This window comes from Staurois parvus, unplaced genomic scaffold (assembly GCF_062004578.1).
Source record: "Staurois parvus isolate SC_StPar_1 unplaced genomic scaffold, SC_StPar_1.0 ptg000071l, whole genome shotgun sequence".
NCBI classification, from domain to species: Eukaryota; Metazoa; Chordata; class Amphibia; order Anura; family Ranidae; genus Staurois; species Staurois parvus.
Genome location: NW_028317867.1, coordinates 7,545,411 through 7,558,213, shown reverse-complemented (window position 1 = coordinate 7,558,213; position 12,803 = coordinate 7,545,411). Strand labels below are relative to the sequence as shown.

The following is a 12,803-nucleotide window of genomic DNA, read 5'->3' as shown; positions in this document are numbered from 1 at the left end:
TGGGGTTTAGGAGTGAGCGCGCACCTGTGCCCCCATAGCAAGTAGCATGCTACTGGCACCCACTGCTGTCAATCATAGTCATTTAATCAATGAGGAGAGAGCAGGGGCAGGACAAAGCCATGGCTCTATGTGTCTTATGGACTAAGAGCGGGGTTTAGGAGCGAGCACGCACCTTAGCCCCCATAGCAAGCAGCTTGCTATTGGGGGTACTGGTCACGGGAGAGGAGCCAGGAGTGCTGGCAGGGGCCCGAGAAGAGGAGGACCAATGCTGCTCTGTGCAAAACCATTGCGCAAAGGAGGTAATGATTGTTTAAAGAAAAAAAAAAAGAACCTTTAATATCACTTTAATGCTATAGCTGCTTTGGTTCATGTTACTGTCCGTATTAGTATTTTTTGCAAGTGCTTGACTTAGCCTAAATAGCTTGTTTGGGCCAAGTTCGTGCAATGCATCCCACTGTTTACTTCTTATCTTTTTTTTTTAATAATTTTATTGAAGTGTCACAAAATGACAATTCATTCAAATATATGCATATTACTGCATTGCATTTTTACACAGTGCATTACAACACACCCAGGGGCGGACTGACAACTCATGGGGCCCCCGGGCAATAGGGGATCATAGGGCCCCTGTGTCCTTGACCAAACTCAAAAAAGCCTATGAAAAAGGTACCAGGGGCATCTCATGGGGCCCCCTACTGACCCCGGCCCTCAGACAGTGCCCGAGTTTCCAAATGGTCAGTCCGCCCCTGATCACACCTCAACACATCATTATGGAAATAGGGTCCATAGGCCGCAACTGTTTCCCCTAGCACTGAGTCTGTGCTGATCTGTGCAGAGCCATACAGCTTAACCACCCTAGTGGTATGATTATTTCATATTTTTGGTGCTGAAAGCGGTACCATTATTTTGCATGGAAATATGTAGTTTTTTTATTGTAGGCTGTAATTTTTAGGAATAACTCACTGAAATCTGTCTGAACAAGATTCTAAATCATACATTTAATTCAATACTATAATCAAACCAAAAACACTGAAATTTGAAATATAGCGCCAAATTCGCACATCGCTGAGCAAAGTCGCAAAATCGTTTTCAGTGTCTGACGACGAATTTCCCCACTAATCATTATCACTCAATTCTGCAAGTGGTTCTAATTTACTATCGCTGTTCTCTAGCTGATCTAAACCCGCTTTTGACCTAAAGGGACACTTTTTGGACACCATGGACTTTTCTAAGTTTCCAGGCAGAAAGAACAATCAAAATGCAGACAGGGGACAGGACAAAGCACTAGGGACAAAATGTATGTGAAATGAATTGAAACAGCAATGTTTTACTATGTAAAATCGTTTTGAAAAAAATGACATTTTTTTTAAATTTTCAAATTTCCCGCTGCCGCCAGCGCCCGTACGTCCCGACGTCACAGGGACCGGAACACAGGAGGCATATGCCGGCATCCGCCGGAGGAGATGGCCAGGGACGCTGCAGGGGACACATCGTGGGAGCCAAGGACAAGATAAGTGCTGCAGGGACTCCCTATACAGCGCCGCATGGTAAGCCCGAGTGTAGCTCGGGGTTCCGCTTTTGGTACAGACATTTTACCCCGAGCTACACTCGGGAATACCGTTAGGGAGGTTAAAGTGTTACTAAACCCACACCAGTAAAATCAGTCTGTATATGCAGTAAAGCATGCTTGTTATACTTACTGTTGAACCCAAAATCCACATTGTGTAAAAAGGCTGCTTGATCCTGTCTTCTTTGATCTTACCCTTCTTCTACTGTCCCCAATCCACCTGCTGATAGTACTGATTTCTTGGAGTCACTCTGCACATGTTCAGTTTAATGCATATTGCTAGAGTTATTTTTTCTTTGGGGGGATGCATGTGATCAGCAAAGGGCTAATCAGAGCTGTCCAGACAGAAGGCCAGGGGTCATGCAGCCTCATAGGACAATCAGAGGAGAATGAAAACTCCTACAAGCTTTAACCAGTGCTCAGCAGGACACTGATAGAAATCAAAAGACTGCTATATATTGCTACAGGGAAAAAGGTATTTAGCAATTCATATTTACTAAAATAGTTGCATTTCCATGTAGTGTATACTCTTTGGGAGACCAGATATAGTGAATGCAGGGTCCTGGGTTTAGTAATACTTTAATTCAGAGAGTGTGAATGATCCCTCAATGCTCGGTTAATTCCTCCCAATATGCAACATGCCCACTTCTTCAAGTATCTGTACTGGTGTGAACATTATAGTAAATAGATAACATACTGTCACAAAAATATCTATTTATAAAAAAAATTGTGCAAAAGCTAGTAATAATACCCCTAATGTTTGTGATATGCCTGAAATGTAATTTTCTACTTCTTGCCGTTTCCAGAGTGAATGTAAAATTTTTTCCTAAGAGAAAAAAGTCATAAGAACATTTAACCAGAAGAGTTAAAATTTGACTGTGCACAAAGCGGATGGAGATTTCTCTGTTCAACACTAACAGTGATATGAATCAGCTACTGAATACAGGGAACTGAACACAGACCTATACAATGTTGCAGAATGCCATTGTTCACATTGTTTTGGTTCTCTGTTACTCATCTGTATGAGTAGCAGAGAAAGTATTTCAGTCCAGTAAACTTTTCAAACAACATTATTCTGTCTCTGCAACATTGTATCAATTCTGTATCGCAGCTCCCTCTCTGTAGTATCGGATTCATTACACAGTTAGCATTGCGCACAGGAATCTCTAATGCAGTGGTCCCCAAACTGCAGCCATCTGCTTGCTTTTATCCGGCCTTTGGGGCACTGATTTATCCACTGATACCACCAATGGGGCATAATTCCCAGCACTGACACCAATGGTGGAGCACAAATCCTCCCAATGACACCAACGATGGGCTGCCATTGATCCCACTGACACCAAGAAAGGGGCAAGGTGCATTCTCACTTACATCAGGACCTTTTCTACTCCCAATGGCCACAGTACGGCCCCCTTAAAGTCTGAAGGACAGCAATGAGACCAACAATCAGGCTCAATGACACCAATGACAGAGCACAATTCCTCCCAATTAAACCAACGATTGGCTGCCATTGCTCCCACTGACACCAAAAAAGGGGCAAGGTTTATTCCCACTGATGGCAGGACCTTTTTCTACTCCCAATGGCCACAGCCCGGCCCCCTTAAAGTCTGAAGGACAGCAAACTGGCCCTTTGTTTGTAAAGTTTGGAGACCACTACTCTAAAGGCCTTGTATACATTATTTCCTCTACTATTCGAATGTTCTTCATTACCAGGGTTCCATGGAACTGACACCATTGATCCTTTTAGCTACCTATAAGGAGCAATCTTCGCACTGACCATCACACTAATGTATCCTGAGTTGTAGATATAGCAGTTTTTAGCAGGAGTTCCCTGGGGCTGAAATATTATTTGAAGGGTTCCTCTGTGATGAAAAGGTTGACAAAAGCTGCTCTATACTGTTAGGCTTTGCTCTATTGGTTGAATGCTCTTTAAGGCAAGGTTCACATCTATGCAGGCTGCAATTGATGTTTTTTCCAGTGTGTTTTGTGGTGCATTTTTTAATTGTGTGTTTGATGTGTTTTGATGCATTTTGTTATGTGTTGTGTGTGGGTTTTTTTGGCTAATAGCAAAGTATGACAGTTCTGTTCATGTAGTGCGACTTTGAAGCAACTTTGATGCGACTTTATACTCTCTGGCACTCAAGTAGCATCAAAATCCTATCAAAGTAGTGTGGGAACCTCTGTGTCCAAAGCCGCATGTTAGGGTTAGGGTTAGCGGTAATTATTAAGGTTAGGGTTAGCGGTAATCATTAAGGTTAGGGTTAGCGGTAATCATTAAGGTTAGGGTTAGCGGTAATTATTAAGGTTGGGGTTAGCGGTAATAATTCGGGTTAGGGTTAGCGGTAATCATTAAGGTTAGGGTTAGCGGTAATCATTAGGGTTAGGGGTAATCATTAAGGTTAGGGTTAGCGGTAATCATTAGGGTTAGGGTTAGCGGTAATCATTAAGGTTAGGGTTAGCGGTAATCATTAAGGTTAGGGTTAGGGGGAATCATTAAGGTTAGGGTTAGCGGTAATCATTAAGGTTAGGGTTAGCGGTAATCATTAAGGTTAGGGTTAGGGGGAATCATTAAGGTTAGGGTTAGCGGTAATCATTAGGGTTAGGGTTAGCGGTAATCATTAAGGTTAGGGTTAGCGGTAATCATTAAGGTTAGGGTTAGGGGGAATCATTAAGGTTAGGGTTAGCGGTAATCATTAAGGTTAGGGTTAGGGGGAATCATTAAGGTTAGGGTTAGCGGTAATCATTAAGGTTAGGGTTAGCGGTAATCATTAAGGTTAGGGTTAGCGGTAATCATTAAGGTTAGGGTTAGCGGTAATCATTAAGGTTAGGGTTAGCGGTAATCATTAGCGTTAAGGCTAGTGGTAATTATTAAGGTTAGGGCTAACAGCAGTCGTTAGGGTTAGCGGTAATTGTTAGGTTTAGGGCTAGCAGTAATCATTAAGGTTAGGGTTAGCGATAATTGTTAGGGTTAGCATTCTGACCTTAAAAATGACTGTTATCCCAATTACTGCTAATCCTAACTCTAACCCTAACATTTAACACTAGCCCTAGACCCTAACTCTTAAATGCAACTTTGGACATATAAAGGTTCCTGCACTACTTTGATGTGACTTTGATGCTACTTAAGTGCCACAAGTTTTATTAAGGTAACAAAACTGTCATACTTTCCTAATGGCTCCCCCCCTCCCAAACAAAATGGAAAATTCATCAAAAACACTTGCATTTTTCATATGGGTCCACTGAATTCTATTACACGAAAAACTGAATCTTTTGTGGGAAAACAGTTCCTGACCTTTTCCAAAAAATGCCCCAGCTGAAAATGCACAGATGTGGCCTAGATCAATAGGAAGCCATGTTAAATGGACTGTAGTGCATTTCTGAAAAACATAAAATGCACTAAAAAACACATGGGTATGAACCAAGGGTAAAGCTGAACTCCAGGATAAGCAAATATTGTCTAAAAACAAGAGTCATGTGCAGGGGCGGACTGACCATTTGGAAACTCAGGCACTGCTCGAGGGCCCGGGGTCAATAAGGGGCCCCATGAGATGCCCTTGGTATCTTTTTCATAGGCTTTTTTGAGTTTGGGCAAGGACACAGGGGCCCCATGATCCCCTATTGCCCATGGGCCCCATGAGTTGTCAGTCCACCCATGGTCATGTGCATTCTTCCTTGAATCCTGGTGTACTTTGTGTAGCTTCCTGTGATAAAGACCAGTCATTGTTGCTCTCTCTCCTTGTGTACGGTGACTGGTCTTGTCTCCACCTTCTCCTACAGTTTCCTGCAGGCAGCCTGTAGCGGGTGGTGCTGCTGCGCCCCTCTCATAAATATCCTATCACAGCATAGCGATGATGTCACTGCCACTTTTGTGAGATATCTGGATTTGTAAAGCATTGCTGCACACAAAGCAGATTTATATGCTTTGTGTGTATTGATGATTATATTTACATTAAAGTTTGTGTGTCCAGAGTTCAGCTTTGACGCTTCTGGTCCAATGTTCTTAAAGTATAACCAAAGGTAAAACTTTAGTTTTGGACAGGGTGTAGATGGATTAGAACACCTGTCAAGTTGTTGCTGTCTGTGTCCCTGTTAAGGAAATTCGCCCTCTATTTTATCTATTTCTATTTCTTTCTATTTCACCATTATCGCTGAAAGAAAAAGTGAAAAATGAATACCAAGTACTTCCTATTTTGGCTATGGGACAGGAAGTGAAGGTAAATTTTCTTAATGGGACACAGATGGCAAAAATAAAACTGAAAGGGGTTATATCCCTCCTTTACATAGTTTGCTGCTTGTTCTGTCTTTAAGCTTTTTTCTTTTAGATCTCTTCTGGACATTCAGCAGTTCTTACCACCCATTGGAAATCAATCAATGGTGGATCCCTTTTTCAGAGGGCAGTATAGCAGTGAGTGGCAGGCATTCAGGAGATGCTACTGCTGCCTCCTGATGCTTGTTTTAGTTTACATTTTTTTTGCCAGCCTATTTTGTTTTTTACACTGTGAACCACACCAAGCAGTTGTGATGCGGCCCCATTGATTTCAACAGGCAAGTTTGACAGATGGTGCCACCCAAACCAATAATTTGTTCTTCTAAAATTTTATTTGATTAACCAGCAAAAAACTGACAGATGCGATGTTGATGCAAGGATCTCCTCTGCTGAGACATTGGGGGAGATTTACTTAAACTGGTGCACACAGAATCTGGGGCAGCTGTCCATGGTAGGCAATCAGCTTCTAACTTCAGTTTGTTCAATTACGCTTTGACAATAAAACCTGGAAGCTGATTGGTTTCTATGCACAGCTGCACCAGATTCTGTGTGCACCAGTTTTAGTAAATCCTCTTGGTCGCATTCTGACGGGGGAGCTCCTCCCCCCACCCTGCCAGAATACACTGATCAGTACTTGCAGCCATTGGCTAATTTAATGTTGGTTTTCCAGCATGCCCATTAAACAGAAGCTGGTTGTTAGCCTGTTAAACACAGTACACACGTACTGAAAGATGTCAGATTCCTGCTGAACTGGATCATTTTCAGTATTTGTGTACCTGGCTTTATCATTCAGGGGGTGATTTTACCCCACCCCCAATCCCCGGCCTTCTATGTGAAAGAGCCCTTTGGATCGATGTTAGGGCTAGGTTCCCACACCATGTTCAAAACACACTGCACTAGTGATCTGCAGCAGATGTTAGAGTTACCTTACAGTGGTTGCAAACCCTTACATATACCCAGTGAAGTGACTGGCCTTAGGTCATCCACAGTGATGAAACAAATCCCCCTCACAAAAGTTGTACCTATTTATTCGCAGCCCTCTCTTCTCTGCATCCGTTCAAAGTTCACAATTTATAAAGCTTGTCTGAGAGTTCAGAAAAAAGGGGGCAGAGAGTTGAAGTCACACTCTGCACAGTTCAGTGAGGATAGCTCTAAGAGCTGATTGGAGGGAAGAGACACACCCCCTCCACACAGCTCACAGGAACAGAGATGAGGATGTCAGCCTGCTGGAGCTCCCTCCCCATCACCATTATTCTCTTGGTGTTAGGAAAAAATGTCAGAAATTATTCATGCAGATAGCAGATGAGCAAAGCAGCAGACAGAAACGACACTGGCTGTGTGTATAAGTGGGTGCTGCAGCGACCGTCCGCTGGAACCAAACAGAATCAGCAAGAGACAATGTCACCAGCACACCGAGGATCACCAATATGGGTCCAAAAGTTTTAATGAGCGATCACATAGTTACAGCAAGGCAGTGTTTTGGAGTCTCGCAGGACCCCTTCATCAGGCATGATTTAATTGAGAAAAGGCACACACTGTAGAGGGATATGCTTTGTTCATATTTCATGTCTGAGGTTTACAACCGCATTAACATCACCCCAAACGCAGGTTACAAATTCAGAGGGCTTGCCTACACCAGATCGCATGGTACAGTAGTACAGTAGTCCCATGCGATCCAGCTGCTGTGTTTTTGATAAAGTAGTGCACGCACTACTTTTGATGTGGTCCTGTGTGATTTCAGCCCATTCAAACGAATGAGCTAAAATCGCACTGCACCCAGACTGCATGTGAATCGCACAGGAACGCAGAGCACGTTCCTGTTGGATTCATGGTGCGAACCGGCCTTTAGAAAATGTTACATTTGACAACGCATGGAAACATGTCACACATATTACAAACATTACGACATTATTCACGACATTGGTGTAAATGCCAAGATGTTTGCAAAACGTTTTTTGTTTTTATAAACAAACCTCTAATTTCAGTCCAGACAGATATAAATCCATCCCCATACATTGCACTGGATGAATACAGAGCTGCAGACATGTGATAGATATCTAGGTATACACACATTGTTTACATGATCATATCAAATGTCAGCTGATAACAGAATGACAACACGCTTACAGCCACAAGCAAGAAAGCAGACAATAAGAGTGTGATCTGCTGCATGTGTGAGCATTGTGAGCTCTTCCCATACAATCCCAGGTTCTGCTCTGTATGTATCATCATCAGAAGGCATTATACACAATATTACCAGGTCATACCTCCTTCTTCTTTTGTCCTCCCCCACTCTGCAGACACACAAGTAGGATAAGCAGGCTGCTGACAATGAACAGCTGCTGCAGTGCTGCTCTCATGCTGCTCGCCATGATTCTGGAGCTCTGCATCCCCATCAGCACCTGCTCTGCTCTGATCAGCTGATGACACTGGATGGCAAGGCAGCCAATCAGCAGGCGAGGAGAAAGCAGAGCATCACTGTTACTGTAGTTCTTGTCTGCAGAGAGAGCAAAGAAAGGATCTGTCACCATCCTTACTATACTGGTGGGATGGATGTCTTTTCACACGCTGTAGTTTTCCTATCTTTCAATGAAACATAAAATATTTTTTAAAGTTTGATGCGAACTGACTTGTTTATTGTCATAAAAGAAATTTGATGTCATAAAACAAAAACACATTTCATTTTTTTTTTAATGATGCATTTTAGTTTTTGTAACCAGTAGTTAATGTATTATTACGTCTTATCCAGGCTGCATTCATATTACAGTAGCGCATGAAAGCGCTCATACAATGCGCATAAAACACTCGTGGTGCTTGAGGTGTCATTCATTGGTAATGGCACCGAAAAGGAACAAGCAATGTGCAATAAAAACACAACAAAATATGTGGCTAAAAATGTGCTAATCCTAAAGTTTCTTTGCCGCGTTGTTGCATATAGGACAATGACACTTGAAAACACAAAGATGTACAGCAATGTATAGTGTGAATGCATTAGAAATATTCTATGGCGTTCTTTTTAAATAGATGTATAAACATACAGATTGATGTTTGGGACACATTGCTGTTTTAAAGCGGAGTGCCAGTCACTCTGTAAAAAATTAAAAGTCAACAGCTACAAAAACTGTAGCTGCTGACTTTTAAAAAACAGCCACTCACCTGTCCCTCAATCCCACGGAGTCCGCACAGCAGCCCGTCCTGTGTTCCCAGTGCCACCATCTTCAGTGTGGGCACCCGACAGCTTGAAGCTTCATAGCCAGGTCCACTGCACATGAGCGAGCAGCACTGGGCTTTCTGAATGGTCCCGTAGTCTTCTGGGACCCGCCAAGTGTCCCAGAATGGACAGAGGAGGGGGAGGACAACTTCTGCTTCCGATCGCCTAGGCAATTTTGGATGCCCGCTTCCCAAAGGGCCAGTCTTTAAAGCAGAACTTTCTCTTTTGGGTGGAGCTCCACTTTTAAGTATCTTTCTGGAATAAAATATGTAAATGACAACTATTAGGTCTAAGGGCTGGTTCACACTTGAATCATTCCAATTAACTCCAAAGACATGCTGTTAGGTTAATTGGCTCCTGTCTAAATTGGCCCTAGTATGAGGATGTATGAATGTAGGTTAGAGACCTTAGATTGTACACCCCTTGAGGATTAGGGATTGATGTGAATGTACAATATATATGTAAAGCACTCCGTAAATTGACGGCACTATATAAGTACCTAATAATAATAATAATAATTCCTGTGCAACTTAGAGCAGTGCGATTTTCAGCCCATTCATTTGAAATTGCACTCGACTCATGCACTACGTTTCAAAAATGCACTGCACCAAATCGCATGGTACTATGGTACCATGCGATCCAGTGCAGACAAATGTACTGCGTTTTCAATCTGCATTTGTGGTGTTCTTAGGAATAAACTAACATCCATAGCAGATTGCACACCCAGAGCATTCTGAACGTGGTGCAGGAAATGCGTGTGGAATGTGGGTTTCCTGCAACATGTTCTGGTGTGAAGGAGCCCTCAGTGTAAAAATCAGGGTTCTTTCCTGTGCCCAGGGAGCCATGGGTGCTGCATACAGCCTGGTAAGAAATGTATGTCTGTAAATAGCTCCACTCTTGTAGACACTGAAGCTTGTTTGCAGAAGTATTTACCCACAAAAGCACAGAGGGCATATTTTTTCAAATGCTTTCAGGAAATGCGTTCTACTTACATGCAGGGCTAGTGCTAGACTATTTTGCACCCTAGGCAAAATGTATGGATACAAAATGTATCTGCACTTATACTTCAAAAGACTGGAAAAGCATCCTCTCTATTGAAATTAACTGAAGTAAATTCTGTTAGATTTAATTTCTGTGTCTTATTAATAGTTAACTTGCCTGTGGATGGTGCCAAGCCAGAGGTGATCATCCTGTCTGGACAGCCTGGGTGTAAGGAGAAATTCATAAAGTGGCATTTGAAACAGAACAAACAGGCAGTAGGTAACTACAGAGGGAAGAGGCAGTAGGTAACTACAGAGGGGAGAGGCAGTAGGTAACTACAGAGGGAAGAGGCAGTAGGTAACTACAGAGGGAAGAGGCAGTAGGTAACTACAGAGGGAAGAGGCAGTAGGTAACTACAGAGGGAAGAGGCAGTAGGTAACTACAGAGGGAAGAGGCAGTAGGTAACTACAGAGGGAAGAGGCAGTAGCTAACTACAAAGGGAAGAGGCAGTAGGTAACTACAGAGGGAAGAGGCAGTAGCTAACTACAGAGGGAAGAGGCAGTAGGTAACTACAGAGGGAAGAGGCAGTAGCTAACTACAGAGGAAAGAGGCAGTAGGTAGCTACAGAGGGAAGAGGCAGTAGGTAACTACAGAGGAAAGAGGCATTAGGTAACTACAGAGGGAAGAGGCATTAGGTAACTACAGAGGGAAGAGGCAGTAGGTAACTACAGAGGAAAGAGGCATTAGGTAACTACAGAGGAAAGAGGCATTAGGTAACTACAGAGGGAAGAGGCAGAAGGTAACTACAGAGGGAAGAGGCATTAGGTAACTACAGAGGGAAGAGGCAGTAGCTAACTACAGAGGGAAGAGGCAGAAGGTAACTACAGAGGGAAGAGGCATTAGGTAACTACAGAGGGAAGAGGCAGTAGGTAACTACAGAGGAAAGAGGCAGTAGGTAACTACAGAGGGAAGAGGCAGAAGGTAACTACAGAGGGAAGAGGCATTAGGTAACTACAGAGGGAAGAGGCAGTAGCTAACTACAGAGGAAAGAGGCAGTAGGTAATTACAGAGGAAAGAGGCAGTAGGTAATTACAGAGGGAAGAGGCAGTAGGTAACTACAGAGGGAAGAGGCAGTAGGTAACTACAGAGGGAAGAGGAAGTAGGTAAATGTAGTGGGAAGAGACAGAAGATTACTCTAGAAGGAAAGATCAGTAGACTACTTTAAAATGGAGAGACAGTAGGCTACTGTAGAGGGAACAGACAGTAGGTTAATGCACTGGGAAAATATGTAAATTACTTTGGAAAGAAGAGAGAAGGTTACTGTATAGGGAAGAGATGGAAGGTTACTACATCAGAAAGAGACATCAGATTACTGTATAGAGAAGAACAAGTATATTACTATAGAGAGGAGACTGCAGATTACTATAAAGGGAAGAGACAGAAGGTAGCTACATAGAGAAGAGAGATAATGTTACTGTAGTTGGATAAGACAGTAGATTACTGTAAATTAAAAGAGAGAAAAGACAGGATGTTAGTTTAGAGGTAGGGAAGAGAAAGAATGATACTGTACAGGGAAGACACAGCAGATTACTTTAGAGAAAAGAGGTGGCAGATCACACTGTGTATAAGAGAGACAGAAGGTTACTATAGAGGTATAGATAGAAGGTTATTGTAAATGGAAGAGACAGAGGGTCACTTTACAGGGATTAGAAATAAGGTTACTGTGATGGACTGCTTGGCACCCAAACAGTGTCTCCTACCTTCCAAACTCTTCCAGCAGACTAATAGCTAATACCAGCCCTTTACCCCAAGCATCGCACACAGACAAGGTGTTGCGGTAAAACCAAAAGGAATACCTTTTTTGAACAGAAATACAGGTTTTTTATATACTTCAAAAATAGGGGCAGTCCTCCCATGAACAATAAAAACATAGTTACATAGTTCATAGTTAGTCTGGCTTAAAAAAGACTAAGGTCCATCTAGTTCGACCATAAAAAAAAAGTTATAATCCTATACCCACAGATGACCCAGAGGAAGGCAAAAAAACCCCAGAAAAGCATGATCCAATTTGCTCCTGCAGGGGAAAAAATTCCTTCCTGATCCCCGAAGAGACAATCGGATAGTCCCTGGATCAACTTTACCTATAAATGTTAGTATCCAGTTTTATTAGGTGTATCTAGGAAAGAATCCAGGCCTTTTTTTTAAAAAATATTACACATTGGGTTAAACAGGCAATGAGGTAAAGTTGGCACAAGACTAATCATTGTCAGGAGGATTCACAAACAGACAGAAACAATAGGTTACTTAATTAACAATGGGAATTCACACCTAGACACTTCAGACCTAGACAGGATAGTCCAACACCTTAATAAACAGATTACAGGTAACAAGCAGGAGACCCCAGCATCAGGTTGTTTTGAGCTGAATATAATCTTCTGCTGTGAGTATAGGAGGGGATGGAAGCAGTCAATGCAGGTTTGGGCACAGAGGACCAAATCTCTATCCGAGTCCTCCAGTTCTCAGAGTGTGCATTTCATCGAGACATGGACTTGAATCCAAAGTAAAACTACTCCAAAGGTACCCAGGCACACACCTCCCAAAGAATAGAGCCCCCTCAAATTCCAGGGCCCAATAGTCAGTAGGTAAGAGGCTAGCCTGCAGTCCCCTCCAAAAGCTCCTGTCCAGGGTGGGGATTACTGTAGAAAGAAGCGAAAGAAGGTTATTGTAGAGGGAATAGTCAGAAGGTGCTGTAGAGGGAAGAGACTGAAGGGTATTAT

At 42.7% G+C, this 12,803-nt stretch overlaps 1 protein-coding gene across 1 annotated transcript in view; it reads right to left on the bottom strand.

Annotated features, from left to right (window-relative positions):
- TUSC3 (tumor suppressor candidate 3) overlaps positions 1-8,245 on the bottom strand; it is a 358,515-nt gene extending 350,270 nt beyond the window's left edge. The window contains exon 1 of the mRNA XM_089669302.1: positions 8,102-8,245. Within this exon, the coding sequence (XP_089525428.1) occupies positions 8,102-8,230 (129 nt within the window). The 5' untranslated portion in view covers positions 8,231-8,245. The remainder of the gene's footprint in view (positions 1-8,101) is intronic.
- Between the last annotated feature and the right edge of the window lie 4,558 nt (positions 8,246-12,803).